At 50.6% G+C, this 18,075-nt stretch overlaps 5 protein-coding genes across 5 annotated transcripts; 2 read left to right on the forward strand and 3 right to left on the reverse strand.

The window, feature by feature from the left end:
* Positions 1-4,135: 4,135 nt before the first annotated feature.
* Positions 4,136-9,194, forward strand: K489DRAFT_374889 (uncharacterized protein; the record flags this gene model as incomplete). The annotated part of the gene is made up of 8 exons (XM_033603564.1): positions 4,136-4,187; positions 4,430-5,443; positions 5,470-5,545; positions 5,608-6,640; positions 6,754-6,980; positions 7,110-7,548; positions 8,002-8,719; positions 8,785-9,194. 8 exons carry the CDS (start codon positions 4,136-4,138, stop codon positions 9,192-9,194), a joined length of 3,969 nt encoding a protein of 1,322 aa, XP_033454765.1.
* A 1,329-nt stretch (positions 9,195-10,523) lies between these two features.
* Positions 10,524-11,178, forward strand: K489DRAFT_168300 (uncharacterized protein). The gene has a single exon (XM_033599348.1). The coding sequence runs from the start codon at positions 10,692-10,694 to the stop codon at positions 11,022-11,024; it is 333 nt and encodes a 110-aa protein (XP_033454766.1). The 5' UTR covers positions 10,524-10,691; the 3' UTR covers positions 11,025-11,178.
* Positions 11,179-11,333: 155 nt separating this feature from the next.
* On the reverse strand, positions 11,334-12,183 carry K489DRAFT_374890 (uncharacterized protein; the record flags this gene model as incomplete). The annotated part of the gene is made up of 2 exons (XM_033603565.1): positions 11,334-12,094; positions 12,165-12,183. 2 exons carry the CDS (start codon positions 12,181-12,183, stop codon positions 11,334-11,336), a joined length of 780 nt encoding a protein of 259 aa, XP_033454767.1.
* A 165-nt stretch (positions 12,184-12,348) lies between these two features.
* Positions 12,349-16,431, reverse strand: K489DRAFT_435667 (glycoside hydrolase family 55 protein; the record flags this gene model as incomplete). Its single annotated transcript, XM_033608605.1, has 4 exons — positions 12,349-12,611; positions 12,705-15,746; positions 15,805-16,073; positions 16,127-16,431. The coding sequence occupies 4 exons, from the start codon at positions 16,429-16,431 to the stop codon at positions 12,349-12,351; spliced, it is 3,879 nt and encodes a 1,292-aa protein (XP_033454768.1).
* Positions 16,432-16,467: 36 nt separating this feature from the next.
* Positions 16,468-18,018, reverse strand: K489DRAFT_414339 (uncharacterized protein; the record flags this gene model as incomplete). Its single annotated transcript, XM_033608159.1, has 1 exon — positions 16,468-18,018. One exon carries the CDS (start codon positions 18,016-18,018, stop codon positions 16,468-16,470), a length of 1,551 nt encoding a protein of 516 aa, XP_033454769.1.
* Between the last annotated feature and the right edge of the window lie 57 nt (positions 18,019-18,075).

An 18,075-nucleotide genomic window follows, 5' to 3' on the forward strand; every position in this document is an offset into this window, starting at 1 on the left:
GTTTGACGCTCGTGGCCGCATGTCCTTGTCCTCTAACGACTGGCTGTCGTCGTTCCCTTCTGTCTTCTACTGTGCCGTGTCACGGGATCGTAACAGTTAGGTTAAGTTATATTAGCGGGGCTAGATTATAATACTATCCCCCTTCTAGTTAAGTCTTATCCTTAAGGCTACAACTCGTTATTACTATCTAGGTAGTTTTATACTTCCCTTCTTAAATATATCTTCTATTTTCTAACGTAATAAGCTATTTCGCTTTATAAAGATTATTAAGTTTAGAGAACTATCTAAGATTCCTTATAATAAGTTATTACGGGTTAACTACTAAAGGCGGTTTACTCGAGGGGCTTCTTAAGAATAAGTAGTTTTAGGAGGATTAGGAAAGGGGCTCTATATTCTAATAGGTAAGTTAGTAATATAAGTTTAATACAAGTAGATATAAGGTCTACTCGTCCTACCTATATATATAAGTTAGGTACAAAGGAGATATACGTATATACGCGTCTGTAGTTACTTGTACGCTATATACGCGTCGCGGAAGATAAGCGACGTTATAGATATCGCCTATTCGTACCTCGTCGCGTATCCTTTGTTACGTAACGTTTTAGGGTTAAGGTTATATAATATCGTCTAAGGAATAAGTAGCCCTTATTCCTCTATTTCCTACCTAGTCCTACTAGTTCCTTATACCTCGTTACGGGATCGTAATACTACCTCCCTCTTCTGTTTTTAAGTTCTATCGAGAAGTATACTTTCTTTCCTTATACGTAATTATACCCCAAAAGCCTGTTTCTACGGACTAACGTTCTAACAAATTTGAATTAGCTATTCTCTGTTTTCGTAATAAGATACTAACTATAAGAGTAGTTATATATAGTAGCGTACAGAGGTACTAGCTACTAAGGGTAGTAGTTATATTAAGACTAACTACTACCCCGATATTATATATATACGGGTCGTATAATATATAAAGCCGGCCGTAGGTTACCTAACTAGAAAGTTAGATAATCTATAGTATACGGCTCTAAATCCTGTATTTGTTCCTTATACCGACGCCTTATTTATATTACCGTCGTTCTAGTTCTAAGTACTTAGTTAATATCCGCTCGGGTTGTTACAAATTATATAACGATACTTATAAGCCTTACGACCTATGTATAACGTTTCGAGAGTTCGAGAAGTTAGCCTATCTTTGCGCGGAGTTAGTTAAGAAGTTAGAGGATGTTACGGGTCAACTACTAGAGGGCGGTTTACTCGAGGGGGTTCTTAAGAATAAGTAGTACAATAGGATATCTGAAAGGGGCTTTGATTCTAATAGTTAAGTTAGTAATATAAGTTCAACACGAACAGATATAGGGTCCGTTCGTACTACCTATATATGTAAGTTAGATACAAAGGGAATGCACTTCTTGTACGATATGTACGATACCGTTGTAGTTGTGCGACGTCGTAGTTGTCGCACTATATACGCGACGTCGTAGATATCGCGCATCCGTACCTCGTCGCGTATCTTTCCTAGTTACGTAATATTAGGGTTATGGTTGCATGTTGTTGACCTGTCTTGACTGGGTGTCGTTCGTCTATTCTGTACTTCCTCCCCTTCCTAGCCGTACCGTGTTACGGGATCGTAATAGAGGACCTAGACGATAAGTTGACTTAAGCCGAGGAAGAGGTTACTCGTACCTATCTTCGGGTAATTAAGCTACGTAACCGCGCTCGTACCGCTCGCAAGCGGGTAATAGCCGCTAAGTTAAAAGAAGATAAGGCCTATTCCCGTAAGGCTACGGGGATTACCGAGGTATCTAGTATAGAGGCTACTTAAGTAGAGTCGTTACTTCCCTCGTCTAAGGTCCCGACCTCGGTAGTTAATATAGAGTCCTAGAATTTCGATCCCTCCGATCTTAGTACCTTACCGGAGGAGTAGTTAGCGGCTAGGAACGTCGCCGCGGAATAGGATATTTTAGTCGGCGGTTCTACTACTAGAAGTCCTTTAGTAGTAGCCGGTAGTTTGTTAAATTCTTAAGTAGTTCCTAGGTATTTTCGCTTTCTAGGTATCCTTTCTATTTAACTAAGTATTACTAACTATCTTGTTTTAGTATCTTCTTAACTTCGAATATATCCTCTTCGAAGTTTTCCTAGTAGAAGGTTTTTTGTAGCGGAGTTTCCGCGTTAGCTAGTTTAAGCTAAGAGATATAGAATATCTAGTGTTTTTGGGTATCGGATAGTAGTACGACCCGATAGTTAACTAGTCCTATTTGTCCGGTAATTAAGAAGGGTCTAACTTTAACGTAGTTAAGTTTCTTAGATAGTCTCTTTATACCGAATTTTTTTGTAAGTATATAGACTCTATCCCCCTCCTTAAGCTAAGGATCCTTCTTATTATAAGGAACAAATACAGGATCTAGAGCCGTATACTACAGATTACCTAACTTTCTAGTTAGGTAACCTACGGCCGGCTTTATATATTATACGGCCCGTATACGTATAGTATCGGGGTAGCAATTAGTCTTAATACGACTACTACCCTTAGTAGCTAGTACCTCTATACGCTACTATATATAACTACTCTTATACTATATATGTAAGTTAGGTACAAAAGAGATATACGCATGCGCGCCTATAGTTGTTTGTTACGGGTCAACTGCCAAAGGGCGGTTTACTCGAGGGGGTTCTTGAGAATGAGTGGTGCAACAGGATATCTGAAAGGGGCTTTGATTCCAATGGTTAAGTTGGTAACATGAGTTCAACACGAACAGACATAAGGTCCGTTCGTACTACCTATATATGTAAGTTAGCTACAAAGGGAATGCACTTCTTGTGCGACATGTGCGATGCTGTTATGGTTGTGCGACGTCGTAGTTGTCGCACATCATGCGCGACGTCGCGGATGTCGCGCATTCGTACCTCGTCGCGTATCTTTCCTGGTCACGTGATGTTAGGGTTATGGTTGCATGTCGTCGACCTGTCTTGACTGGGTGTCGTTCGTCCATTCTGCACTCTCTTCCCTTCCTGGCCGTGCCGTGTCACGGGATCGTAACATTGTTTGCGCGCTATATACGCGTTGTGGAAGATAAGCGACGTCGTGAATGTCGCTTCTTCGTACCTCATCGCGTATCTTTTGTTACGTAACATTTAGGGTTGAGGTCGCATAATGTCGTCCGAGGAATAAGTGGCCCTCATTCCTCTATTTCCTGCCCAGCTTCACTGGTTCCCCGTGCCTTGTTACGGGATCGTAACAAGAGGTTCCAAAACCTAGCCTTAGCTCCGGACATAGTAAGAAGTATTATTTATAGACAATAATAAATCAGGTAGAGCGAGGAATACGATTTATAGGATCTACCTAAGACGAATGTTGACATAGATTAAAAACTACGATTTCCCCTACCTCTCTATAACGCGACGGCGAATTGAGATATAACCCTGCGTGCCGAAACAAACATCTGATACCGAAGCATTATTTTATTGCTCTTCGGCGCTACATAGTCTGGTAAAGGGCGATATTCTCATGTGTCTTCATTCAGGCATAGCTGGACGTATTCCATCCGGTTTCGTCACAACTTTGAGTCCGAAGCATGGTAGCATTTCTTGGTGAAGTTCTGCTTGCGCGATCCTTCACCTCGGCTGCTTTTTGTGACTCTCCGTCTTCTGCAAGCATAACACACCTATGGGATGTTGCAATTGGCCTGTAGCATGTATTAATATCTCCCCTATCAGCCCACGAAATGAAGGGTAATTGCAGGGTTGTGTAGCTGATCATGACCATCAGGCATGCGCCGGGGTCCGGACTGCAGCTCCGCCATAACCGACGACAGCATGTGGACACGCAAGCGTGGGTTGCTCCGAGTTGTGCCACGTCGATAAAGTCTTGTGGCGTGGCAGCTGCACCATATTGAACTAGCAGCACAACCTCACATTAGCTTCACTTCGCGAAATGCACTCCATGTTCTTGACGACCGCCATCAACACAATATTGGTATGTGACATGTCGGAATACTTCCCGCACTACTACCACTCACTATGCGACTGCTCAATATCCACAACTTGAAGCTCGTAGAGTTTAGCGACAATAAAAGGCCTGCGTATGCAATCGCATCTCACCGGTGGGACGAGCACGAGGCGACTTTTGCAGACGTAAGAGATGCGCAGAACACATCGACCACAGGCTATAAGAAGGTCAAACAGTTCGCTGAGTATGTTAAGCATCACGTTTCCGGCGTCGATTGGCTGTAGATCGACACGTGCTGCATCAACAAGGATAGTGCAGCCGAGCTGTCGAAAGCTATCAACTTGATGTTCGAATGGTATCTAGAAGCAGACATCTGCCTCGCATACCTGCGGGACGTTGAAGAAGCTAGTGATGAAGGGGCTCTTCAGTGAAGTGAATGGTTTGAGAGAGGATGGATACTGCAGGAGCTGCTGGCACCGCGTACAGTTGTGTTCTTGACACGGAGCTGGGAAGTAGTTGGAAATAAAGGAGCGTCGACGAGCGGATACTCCGGCACAAAGGTCGGTAATAGCTTGGAGAAAACGATTGCTGAAATTACCAACGTGCCACTCGAGGTGCTGAAAGAGTACCAGCGCAGCATTCGTTACTCCATTAGTGAGAAGCTTCGATGGATGGACAGTAGAAAGACTTCTGAAGAAGAGGACCTGACATATGCACTTTTTGGTATCTTGAACGTATCTCTGCCAGTTATCTATGGCGAGAAGGGCAAGGCGAGGGATCGGCTTCTAGCTACTATTCGAGAACGCGAGGAGCTCGGGTTGAGGCAAGCTAAGCACTACCGAGAGATCTCTAGCTGGGTGTCACCGACTGATCCGTGGGAGAACCACCAGACGGCTCGGAAGCAGCATGAGCCCGAAACTGGTGCTTGGCTACTGCAAAGCGAGACATACCCAGCATGGAAAGCTGGCTCAGACGATTATCATCATCTCTGGCTTCATGGGCCCGCAGGAAGCGGCAAGACGATCCTTTGTTCTACAGCTATTGAGGATGTATCAGCAAAATTTAGTAGTCATCCGAACATTGGCCAAGCTGTCTTCTATTTCTCCTTCTCTGACCAAACAAAGCAAAGCCATGAGAGTCTCGTCCGATCGATGGTCGTGCAGCTCGGTTGCAGAGAACCAGGACTCTCGCTATTACGCCAAGCGTATGAGAGGCCGGAGCACAAGGTTCTTGGAATGAACGAGCTGTATCGAATCTTGACAGCTATCGTCCGATCGTACAACCAGATCTTTCTCCATCTGGACGGGCTGGATGAGTGTCTAGGTGAGCAAGATGGGCGACTCGATATTCTGGCTGCGCTGGAAACGCTTTTAAAGGAATTCCCTGAGATGCGACTAATCGCGACGAGTCGAGACTACCCAGAAATTCGGTCTCGCATGGAAAGCATCGCGGCTGTTGCGATACGACTTGATCGACAGGGAGTCGATTTGATATCCAGAAGTATGTTTCGACGCAGCTGGCCGAAGATACACAGCTACGCCAATGGCCTGCTCCGAGTAAGAAGCTCGTGGAAGATACACTTGCACGAAAAGCCAAGGGCATGTGAGTATGCGGACTCAAACATAGGAATGGGGGTTCGAGCTAATGATAGCTTGAGTAAACAGGTTTAGATGGGCAGTATGTCAGCTTCAGGAGCTCAAGAAGACCAAGTCTACTAAGCCGAAGGTGATAAGTCAAGCCTTGTCTGCTTTACCAAAAACGTTAGACGAGACATACATACGGATGCTAAGGAGTATCTCAGAGTATAATCGCGCCGATGCGCTCATGCTGCTCCGGTGGATTACCTATGCGCAATCGCCGCGGACGCTTCACGAGCTTGCAGAAGCGACAATCATCCAGATCCCGGACGAAGCGGGCGTGGAAGGTGCGGTAGATATGGAAGATCGCGGCAGCTGGGCAGACACATTATCAGTTCTCGCTGGACTGGTAACAATTCAGACTGAAGAGGCCGATAGAGAGGACGATGACAGAGACAGAGACTATATCGAACTTCCGATCTCGGGCGAAGCCACTCGGGACGCCAAAGTCCGACTCGCCCACTTCTCTGTGCAAGAGTTTCTCGAATCGACCCGAATACTAGCGAGCGATGTTGACACATTTCACCTCGAACCCGCACGAGAACATGCCTTTCTCGCACAGAGCTGTCTTGTGTACTTACACCAAACGACATCACCCGGCATTCCCTCCTCCTCCTCCCTAGAACCAAACAAAAACGTCATCCGTGGCAGCTTCATCAAACGTCACACATACACACACACACACACACACGCTCCCACAATGTCAACACCGACGCAAGGCCAGGCCTATGGCAACAATGCATACCCAACCCCAGCATCACAAGTCACCGGCTCATCAGCATCGCAACCGGGCTACTCGGTCGAGAGGTCCTCTCAATCCAACTCGGTGACTCCGTATCAACAGCAGCAGCACCAACAGCAGCAGTCCCAACAACAACAACAACAACAACAACAGCAGCAGCAGCAGCAGCAACCCACCACCAACCCGCCGTTCGAGAGGTACTGTGTCATTCACATTGCCACGACTTGTGATGAGCATGGAGTCTACGTGACAAAGGACAGTGCGGAGGTCATTAAGATTGGATGGGTTGTTATAGACGCGAAGAACCCGGAACGAGAGGTATGTGAGAAAGAGTGAGAGCAGGAAAAATTACACCAAGATGATTACAAGGAGAGAGAGAGAGAGAAACGAAGAGAGAAGGTCAACTTGCTGACTTTTCATGATCGCTGCAGCTCCACCGTCAATCCGTGCTGGTCCGACCCGTGAACACCCCCATCACGCCGCTCTACACCTCCCTGACCACGCTCACCTGGGAACACGTCAAGAACGCCGGCACCTTCCGCGACGCCATCAACGCCTTCGACACCTACGCCAGCGAGCACCTCGTCCCCAAGGACGCCGGCCCCGGCGCACACCCCTCCTTCGCCTTCGTGACCCTCACGCCCTGGGACCTCCGCGTGTAACTGCCCCGCGAGGCGCGGGACAAGAACGTCGTCCTCCCGCCTTACCTGCAGCACCCGATCCTCTTCGGCCTCCGGTCCGAATACCAGATGTTCTAATCCCAACACCCCGAGACTCTGGCTTTCAGCTCGTCGAGCCTGTCGTCCATCTGTGCGGGTCTGGAGGTCGAGGAGGTGCGTTCCTCCGGGAAGGTCACGGGCGGACTGCCCTTCCACCTGCAAGCCCTGGCTCCCACCTCGCCTCGCCGTGCGTTAGAGGAGGCGTTGACCCTCTCCCGATGCTTGAACTCCCTCCTGGTCAAATCCCGGCCTTCACCGAGCAACCCTCAAGGCACCGAGGGCATCCTCTCCCGTCCGCTGGATGCCCGGAGCGATGTCCGCGCTTTCCTCGGCGAACGCAGCAAAGTGCTCCATCTGAGCGGTCTCCCGCATGATACCACCCAGTCGGAATTGGAGAGCTGGTTCACACAGTATGGTGGTCGTCCGATTGCGTTCTGGACCCTGCGGACCCCCGAGGGTGGGAAACCTAGCGGGAGTGGGTTTGTGGTGTTTGGGAGCCATGAAGAGGTACGTTTTTGTGTCACGTCTTTTTTTTTATGCTTCCATTCGTGTTTGTGATGTTGTGTTTCGTGTCCCCTTTGTTTCGTGTGGGCGATCCCGTTTCCAGTTATCGTCTTCTTTTTTCTTTTCTTACGCACACCGGATTTTTCTCCGTTTATGTTGTGCGACCTGAGTTCTTCCGGCTGTTGGGCAGCCGTGTTGGCGGCGGTGAAAGTTGTGTCGAAGATGCCCCACTGTTCTCATGACCTTGCAAACACGGCTATATGCTTCTGAACTATTGGGGCATGACTGTCGCTTGCTTCTCGAGTTCACTGGCGATCATGGCTTAAGGGCATTTGCGAGTGTTTGTTCATAGCTTGCCCCCATCACCGACCTTTCAACATGGCAGCTTTTCTGCCGAGACCCATCCATGGTCGCTATTTCCCACAACGACCACAAACTAACAACATGAGAACACAGGCAGCTGAATCGCTCAGCATGAACGGACGAGCATTAAACGACCGCGCCATCGAGGTCTCACCCTCATCCAGTCGAGTCCTGGACCGTGCCGCCCAATCCCAACCTCCAGGCGGTCCACCACTTCTCACTCCCTTCCCGCCGTCCAAGAACCGACCGCGTCCAGGAGATTGGAGCTCCCCGAGCTGCGGCTTCTCCAACTTCCAACGCCGCACCGCCTGCTTCCGCTGCTCTTTCCCCGCCATGGGCGCTCAACCCGACCCCTACGGCCAGCAGCCCTACGGAATGCAACCTGGCCCTTACGGCGGTGGTCCCAACTACGGCGGGCCCTCCGGCATGATGGGCGGACACGGCCACGGCGGACCCGGATACGGCGGCATGGGCGGCGGCGGCAACATGAGCGGCGGCTCCGGCGGCGGACGCGGCGGCGTCGTGCCCTTCCGCGCCGGCGACTGGAAATGCGGCAACGAAACCTGCGCCTACCACAACTTCGCCAAGAACATCAACTGCCTCCGCTGCGGCTCCTCCCGCAGCAACGCCGCCGTCATCGCCGACAACAACAACAGTAACAACGGTGCACCAACTTTCGCCCCCAACCACTCCTACCCCGGCCACCCTCCCCCCAACATGCAGCACTCCATGGACCCTACCTCCTACAACCCCATCATGTCCCAACAACAACAGCAACAGCAACCTCCCCCGCCGCTCGGCCCCTATCCCAGTAACGGCATGCCCCCCGGCGGCCCCCTACCACCACCGGGCCCCTTTGGCGCTGGCACCGCCTAGTCCTTCGGCCCGCCGTCGACGTATGCCCTGCCCTCGGGCATCGCGGGACAGAACCATACATGGGCGGCGGCGGTGGTGGATATCCACCTCATATGTCCGCCGCTGGCCACGCCGCGCAAGGTGGTTTCGACAGCCGCGCCGAACAGGCTTTCAACCATGGCAACTCCGCCGGTGGCCACCAGCAGTATCCTCCTCCCAACGGCCACTATAACAATGGCGGTAACAATGCTAACAACCACAATGGCTACTCCTCCGCTGGAGGCGCCGGTGCCAGTGGAGGCGCAGGCGGAGAGAATGGTTCTTCCGATCCGTTCTCGTTCCTCTCCTCGGGCATGAACAACCTTGGCATCAACAATGAGGGCGAGGGTCCCCGGAGGGGGGGAAGGGGGGATGCGAAATCTCCGCAATAGTCCGGTGAGGAGGAGGAGGAGGAGGAGGAGGATGAGCAAGCAAGCAAGGGACCCACACATGAAAATTGAAATTTGTCAAAGCAACACATTGTTTTCTCAACATACGACAGGAATCTATTTCCTCCCAAGAACACATCGGGGGCCCGGAGGACTTGATAGGAGGAGAGAGGGAGAAAACACAAAAACAAACAAACACACCAAAAATCTTGCATTGGGGGCCGGGCTGGAAAAGGAGGGGCGAAAATCGAGCAGCACATTTTCAAGGACGGGAAAAATGCGTAAGGCGTGAGAGAGAGGGGGCGCGTTGTTGATTGAGGGTTGACAAAAAAAGGGTTAGCGATGGCGTCCGGTTCGGTTCGGTTCAGTTCGGTCGGTCTGGTCGGGTCGGTGCAGGCTCTTGGGTTTTTTCCTTCTTCTTCTTTTTGTTTTTTTTCTTTTCTTTTCTTTCCTTTCCCTTTCTTGTCTTGCGTGGTTTTGCGGATGGCAGCATTGACCCCTGCGTGTTCATCGGGGAGAGTCTCGGGGGGCGCATACATACACACACGGAAAGAACGGACGGACGGACGTACGCATCAGATTGGCGAAGGGGATGGGAGAAGGAGACGCAGCGGATGGGTTTCAGGGGACGGCAAGGAGTGAGGAAGAGAGAGAGAAGAGAGAGAGAAGAGAGAGAGAAGAGAGAGAGAGAGAGAGAGAGAGAGATTCGCAAACCGAGCATACACGAGCGGAAGAGGAGAGGAGGTGTGTCTTTTTGTGCGACTTTTACTTTCTTTCTCTCGTGAGAGAAAGGTGGATTCGAAACAAAAAATGTCTTTGGCGGGGGTTGGGTGGCGGAGCTGATCATTTCTTGTCTCTGCTTGTCTCTTCTTGCTTGCCGTATGGATGGATGGATGAGGGGACGGATGGATGGATGGAATGGATGTATTTAACTTGAAAATTCTTCATTTTTCTTTTTCATTTATTTTGGTTCTTGAATGCTTTCTTAACTACGTACGCTTTTTTCTGCTTTGGTCGATGGGTTATTGTTCTATCCGTGAGTAGGATTAACTCGCAAAACTATTACGCCTTCTTCGCAATTCCAGGCATATATTGCTTGTAGAGGCACCGAGCTGCAGCAATGCAGTGCTCCGTTTTGGATCCTGGCAGTCTTGAAATATCCCTGAAGCTCTCGGTATGCATGACATGACCTACCTCCAGCATTCGGCAGACTTTTCCTTGACAATCGACCTCAAGAGTGTCTTTGTTCAGAAGTCTGATCTGCAGTCGACATTCCCGATGGAGAATTTTCTCTCCAACAGACTGTTGCATGAAAAGAATTAAGCACGGTCATTGAGCTGTAACATCGGCCTGCGTATAGGCCTACAAACGTGTTTTGATCCGTATTCAATATTGTATCTAAACTTGATTGTGCAGAGCATGAACACCAATTCAGCCTCTCAACAAGCGTCATGACCCAGCTCTGTGGGAGACTCTTTCACCACGTCGAGGAGAAGAGGGATGCTTCGTAGACTTCGCTTTGATTTGTGCATTTCACGCTTTTGCATCTTGTTGACGCTGCTTAATCTGCAAGGCCCGTCTCTTCTTCATACCTTCCAGAATTTGCCGCCCATACCTTGGCTCATTATGACAAATCTGTATCAACGCACAATTTGCAACGAAAGGCACGATATCCCACTTCGGCTGCAGAGATTCATGCTCGCTGATGGTCTGCGTCCCTCCGATAATCGCTCGTCGGATCTGCGGCTCCAGCTCTCGCAGCCAAGGGAGCACTTCGCGGACATACTGACTAATAGTGACGAAATGATACCGGGACGGTGCTTAGACGAATAGTCGAGGACCCGGACCAGGACGAGGAGAGTCTTCATTGCAGGCGATACAACGCCGTCTCTAATCTGGCGGACAGGGTACGCTGTCAAAATCAGGCGCTGGGTCGTCCTCGGAGTGTAGGTTGCACCATCCATCGTAGAATTGGTCGAGCACATCCACCGAGACCGTCACCGCGGAGACCGGCCGCTCGCCGATCGATGCAGCGGCGATTAGGTTCTCGGAACTGAAAGCTTCTCTATTTACGGCTTCAGCGGCGTCGGTAGGATCGTTGACGACGAAAACGGCGGGTGAAGCAGCATCCGATAACAACGTCTACTGCAGTCGAGAGAATTCCAACGAGAGCGGCATTTGTGTCTGCCCTGTCAAAGGCAGGTATAATTTCAAAGAAGCACAGTCAGTAGCTCCAACGAGGCTAGGATTCGCCTCGATCTCCTTGTCACGACTTTTGCGATGAGCAATCGTTTCGCGTTGTTTTGAGGCATACTCCATTGCTTCCAAATTAGCTCCGGGTCTGTCATTATAGATGAATACACGATTAATCAGCGGCATGGGTGTGAGGCTCCATTCCGGATCAAGAGGGTAGTTGAATTGTCCAATCGCTTCTCTGAGCGGCTGCTCGAGACTCTGCAGCCATTGAAATACTTCTTGAACATATTGCCTAATTGTTATAAATTTCCTATCGGGAGCGGTAATGGTCAGTATCGGGCTGGCTGGAGCATCTTCAGGCTTACAACCACAAGAATTTTCACCAGTGGTTTTGAGAATATAAAAGTGACTATCATGCCCCTTCTTCCAGATACGTTGCCATTCCGCAAGTTCATAGATAGAGATCGCCACGGTGCTGATCGGAGTCTCGCAGATTGAGCTCTGTGCATAGGAATCATCTTGGCTAAAAGGCTTGCGGCTGTTTCTGTTTTGCAAATCAGCAGCGTTATCCAAGACCTGTACTGCAGAGTGCGACAGATTCCATCTGAGTCGTAAGAAATCGAGGGCAGGGTCCAATCCGGTATCATCGTTGACCAGCAACGAGTTGGTGCCGAGCGACAGACTCTCCCAGGCGGGGTACGCACTGGCTGAGTTCGGCATAAAATCAATTAAAATAATAAGACAGGAAAGAATTATTTGTATTGTGGGCAGACTCACGTGACCTTCTATTCGTCATGTCGAATCATTATCGTACCCGAAGGCCCAGAAGAACCCTCTTGTGACATATATCGCTTCATGTCTACAAACTCAGCCGCTATCTTCCATATCTAAATAATTTCTCTTGATCGAAGCGGAGCTGATTCGCACCGCCCACCGCAAACCTGGTGAAATAAGCCTGCTCTTAAGTGCCGGTGTTGGGGTCGACACGCCACGCGAGACAGTTATTCCTCGCAACTCCGCCTTGTTTGCCATCGAAGCCGTTGCAATTGCAAGAATCGATCGGTACGCGAAAGTATTTTCGACACTGCTCCATGTCGAACTTCCATGCGCAACCAGCAAGGACTTCAAAATTGAACTCGATGCGAATTGACGCGCCGTTCGGATTCTTCTTTGCGAATGCGGTATAGCCGGGGCCGAATGTGGACATGGTCTTCGCTGCCGGTGCTAGATTATAGCTGCAGAATCAGTCGGCGGCCAGTGCCATTTGTTCGTTGCTTGCTGTTTGTCCCGAGTTGTAACAGTCGACCGTATTAGTACCAGGATCGGGATTGTTGTAGGTCGGTGTCGGTGAAGAGCTTCCACCTCCGCCTCCACCGTTGTTCCCACCACCGCTTCCCCCACCACCTCCACCAGAACCGCTTCCGCCAGAACCCCCACTTCCAGAGCCACCGCCGTTCGACACAAGCGGGCACGTTCCCTCTTCTTCATCATCGTCTTCGTCATCATCGTCAACCTCTCCAGGCTGGGGTTCAGGCATCGTGAACCCGGGTCCATCTGTCTTGCCGGGCGGATTTGGACACTCCGGGTCAGGAAAATCGCAATCATGCACTGTTGGACTCGGCCGCAGCGGGTAGACTGTAATGGTTGCCACGGGCCAACTTCCCGTTGGAGGAGGTGGCGGCGATGGCCCTGGCGGGGGAGGAGGAGGGTGAGGTGTGGGCACAACTCCGACGCCGCCACCACCCCCCGTTCCTTTTCCTCCCGTCGCGCTACCCGTTGTAGGCGGACGTGTAGACATAACAATCCCAGATTGTGTGTAAGTCACCCACGGCCACGTTGACGTTGACCCAAAGCGTGGTGGTGGCCAGATGAAAAATATCGGTGCGACTGTAGTAGAAGATGTTGTCGTTGCCTGCGGCGCAGCAAATGACGTGGTTGATTGACTTGGAGCCGAAATTGTGTATGGATCGAATATCCATTCTGTAATGGTTATTGGACCTCGTGTGATGGTCGTTGTAAATGTGCCATTGGTGACCGTCATCTTCGGATAGTCTAACGTGCTAGTAGCGCCTGTCCAGGGAGGAAACTTGAATGTGCATGGAAATATATCACATGCTACCTTCGGGTTAGGTTGTTGCCAGATCTTGGGATCAATCCATATGAGATCTCCTGGAGGTGGTCCGTTGTCCTCGCCCGAAGCGAGAGCTTGTCCAGCTGGAATCGTGAACCCATTCGCGAAAGTCGTGCCGACCGGGATGATCACATTCCGGGGCAGTGCGACACCTTTAGGATACGTGACTCCATCTTGCCCAACAAATGCTTGCCCTGGCACAAATCCGGCTGGCAATTCGATGGGAATATATGTTGTCACTCCTTTCGGAATCAAGAGAGGATTGCCAAGACTACCTCCAGTACCACAACAAGTCGATGTGATCAGGCGGAAGAAACTGCATGCACTGCATGAGCTCACGCCAGGTCCTGGAGCATCATTCTGATTGCCATTGTAAGGAAGCTGCACGATGTCAGATTGAATCGGTTCGCTGAGTGTCAGGGTAGATCGTGGTGGCACGGTCGTATGCGGCAGTGGGATGACCGTTGCGCTGAATGGTGATTGATGATCGGCTTTAACAAACGCTAGGTCCAGGATACTTATCTGTGACCAACGCGGATGACTCTTGACGTTGAGGTTGTCGGCTGCAGTGATACCCTTGCCATCTTGGACGATCATGTATTTGGCTCCAATTGTGATGAGATGCTGAAATCGGACGTTGCCCTTGTTCTTCTCTGCAAGTATGAGTGCCTTTTGACAAGTTTGTGAGTCGATACAATCTTGAGTGTAGCTGGAGAACCAGGAATACACCCCTGCTCCTGCAAAGTGGATGTTTTCGCTCTTTCGGACGATGATTGCCCAAGAGGCGTCGCATCCGTCGAAATCATTTCCGCAGCGATAAGTCGGGTCACCAGCAAATTGGCCCACTGCGTTGGCGAAGGGTTCTGGTGGCTTGGGAACGGGCTGGTAATATGGCGATTCTGTTTGAACCATACCAGCATAGATGTTGCTGGCACCATTAAAGTTGTACTGATAGCAGACAGAGTGCTCGGAGGCTGTGCCGTACAACCATGTGGCTTCCCGCGATTCGATTAACATACCACGAGCGCTGTACACGCTGTTCTGAATCATTGGGTTCTTGGCATTCGAGAGTTCCACATCATCAATGTTATGGTCTGCAGTCCAGAGCCACATGTTTTCGAAGTATCCAGACGCTTGTGTAGTTAGATGAAAGAGCATACTGGCGCCTTGACAACCCGGATCGGTACCGGTTGTGATGGCGGGACACTCTTTGTCCGTAAGTTTTGTGCCAATGGCGCCACCGACACGAGCATGGCAGTCCCACAGCGCCGCTGAACCTTGAGAGCCAGCCTTGATGTTCCACTCGACGAGGATTGCACCTGCAGTAGGGCCTTGGGTGGTGAATATTAAGTCTTGCATCTCGACACTGCCGATGTCACTATATCTACCGACTCGCAGCATGACTCTTGGCTTTGTCGCATCTTTGAAATTGTCTCCCGAGGCTGCAAATTGCGACCACGTCTCACCCACAAGAATAGATCCCGCCGGGATAGTCACTGTGTCAGTCAGGATATAGGTCCCGGCGTCGACGAAGAGAATTCTACCGATGTTGTTGTCAAGTGCCCGCTGAACCGCGGCGGTATCGTCTGTGATGCCATCACCCTTGGCGCCCAGGTCCTTCAGATGCACAAAATCAGAAGCCGACCTGGTCTCATACTGGGGTCGCGCGCGTTCATAGTATGGCGAATTTGGCTTGCTTGTGTCGAGCAAAGTTGCTTGTCGCGGATAGGCGGGAACAGTCTCACCGGATACGAAGCGACGGCCGCCGCCCAGATACATGGGGCCCGTGGCCCATTCTTTCAGCCGTTGATCGCCTCCTGCCAGTATAGTCTTCCCACTTGAGTCCGCCACGCCCACGGTGACGCCACTGAAACCCACGTTCTCTAGGATAACGCCTGTACTCCCGCTTCCAGGAGCAGAATTCAACGGTGCTATCATCACTGCCGTGCCGACGCTGACGAAGTTCGAGTCAACAAAGGATGCAGATCCAATATTTCCTGAGGAAGCTTTGACTGATGAAGAAGACGTGGTCATACTGCCATCGGACAGCAGTTGGAATCCGATGCGAGTATTCTTCACGGTGATAGACTTCCAGATCCAGCCCCAATCCCAGATCGTCCGCACAGCAGTATCGCAACCGTCAAATGTCAGGCGCTGTGCTGTGAACTGTTGATTACCACCGTAGATACAAAAGTTGCCGCCTTTGAAGTTGACGTCCGATATTTGACCTGATATATCAGTGAGCAGAGAAACATCGATATTGTGCTGAAGCCAACTATATCTTACCTCCGCTTCCGTTCTCGGCGAACATCCCGCGCTGATTTGTCCCGGTTTTGGCGATGATATCGACGTTTTGCATTGATGTAGCTTGAGCAACCTGATAGTGGACTCCGGACACACCTTGCACGGGACGTGTTCCGCTGACATCAATAATGACGTTTCGAATTTGTCGGTAGAAGTTGGCCGTGTTGACGTAGTACTCCTCGTCGAGACCGTCAGACCCGGCGCCGCCTCCGGTGTACTTGTCTGTTGATATGACGCCGAGGCCAATGAACCTAAGAACGTGATCAGCTACCATCCATAACCCAGGTATTCTGTCGACACTAACCGCGATGCTGCCAGAATGGTTGGACGATTTACAGCATCGCCGATGAGCTGTGTGCCAAAGGGCATCTCTATGGTTTTAGACACTAGATATGTGCCGGGTGGAAAATAGACAATGGCGTTCTTCGTGGTTGAGCCATGGCAGTTCTCTCCACATCGCTTGCCGTCGTTCATTGCATTTTGTATTGCAGCCGTGTCATCTGTCTTTCCGTCTCCTTTGGCTCCATAGTCTGCGACTACATTACGGAAGACTTTGTAATTGGGATCATTTCCCCATGGTACGGTGCCTTTCCGTGCGATGCTTTCCATCCAGAATGAGCCTACCTGTACGCCCGCGGTCGCCCGCTAGTGCAAGCTCCTGGATACATTCAGTCCAGTGATGCCAGCGGCGTCTGCCTCGGCGACCAAAGCGGCTGCAGCTGCAAGGTCTGCTGTGACGTCGAGCAGTGGAGGAGGAGGGGGTAAGGACAAGCTGTCTTGGTCATCTCGTACGCCCTTAGGACCATTTCGCTTTCGGCGTTTGACGCCGCCGGACGCTCCAATTACTGTCCCAGGCGCGAGCCCGTATTTGTTCCGGGCTACATTCTCGAAACGAGCTGCGTTGAGTCGAGTGGCATCGGAAATGGCCTGCTCCACGATTCGCACGGCCCTTTGAAGAGCGGACTCGGTGACGTTGAGCAAAAGTGGTGTTGATGTACTCTCCCGCCCATGTATCGACGAGAGCAACTTTTCAACGGGGTGTTCGATAATCTGATGCCTTCGTGAATTTTGGCTTGGGACAACATGGTTGGCTTGCTGCTCTGCGAAGAAAGAGATATTTTGCCCGATGAAATCGATCTTCGCATCGAACGTCCTCGCATCATCAAATTCAGACGTCCATCGACCGAAGATATCATTTCCGAGTTCACGACGCAGCATGAAGTTTGGATCATTTTTAGTGTCGTTGACCAGTATGTGATGCTCAATCAATCCGTGATTCTGACGCAATTCGTCCATGGTAACGGAGTTTCCCCAGTCGATCCATTGGTCAAATGTAAGGTTTCCGTTCCAGATACTCTCCGCGCCTTCAATGCCGCGCTTTTTCGATGGACCAGTGAATGGACTAGCGATCTCCTCGCCTGGATTGAGACCGTCTGTATAGCCGATGCTTACGGGAATTTCGTTGTTCGCATTTGTCATGCGGAAGAAGAATATCACGACTTCAGTGTTGATGTCGAATCTAGGGACTCGGCCTTGCATGAAGCTTCGCAAGACTCCATGAGAGATTGCCTGAAATTGTTGCTCTGAAGAGTAAGGGGTTCCGTCGCATCGAAACGCTGCGCAACGCGTGTTCGCCCCCAATCCGCCCTGGATCCAAGTCGCCGGGGGAAACTCATCGCAGGAATAGATCATCTCAGATGGTCTACCGGTCGCGTCGTCAGCGATAAGATTGTTGGACCCCGGTGCAAGATCCACGGTCGGCCAAAATTCACCAGTGCTGGTCACTCTGTTCCAGCGATATGATCTTGCCTGGCCAGGCATACCCCTCTCTGGGCATCTGCCATTGTTGATCCAAGTGCGCGGACACGACTCGTCTCTGCGATTGTCTCTTCGAGAACCCTTGTAATCGTAGGCAAATTCGGTTCGAACTTGATTAGCGACCATGTGACCGGCGAGCCACAGACGCGCATTTTGACAGATGTTCTCCATGTAGTAACAATTGTATTCGAGGAAGAACGATTTGCTCGTCTGGACGGGTGGAACGCAAGGGGAACCGGCATCCGGCTGCCAGCAAGTCTGAGCAACGCCGTTTGCAGCAGGCGTGGAGAATGTCTGACGCCATCTCTGTGCTGTGGCAAAGTGTACATGGTACAACAGAAGACTCAAAACAAGGTCTGCCAAGCGCGAACGAATCATCTTGGGAAAAGGGTGAAGCTGAGATTGTCTTGTGTTGTCAAAGATCATTGGGAAGAG

The sequence above is a fragment of the Dissoconium aciculare genome, assembly GCF_010015565.1.
Source record: "Dissoconium aciculare CBS 342.82 unplaced genomic scaffold K489scaffold_32, whole genome shotgun sequence".
In the NCBI taxonomy this organism is placed as follows: domain Eukaryota; kingdom Fungi; phylum Ascomycota; class Dothideomycetes; order Mycosphaerellales; family Dissoconiaceae; genus Dissoconium; species Dissoconium aciculare.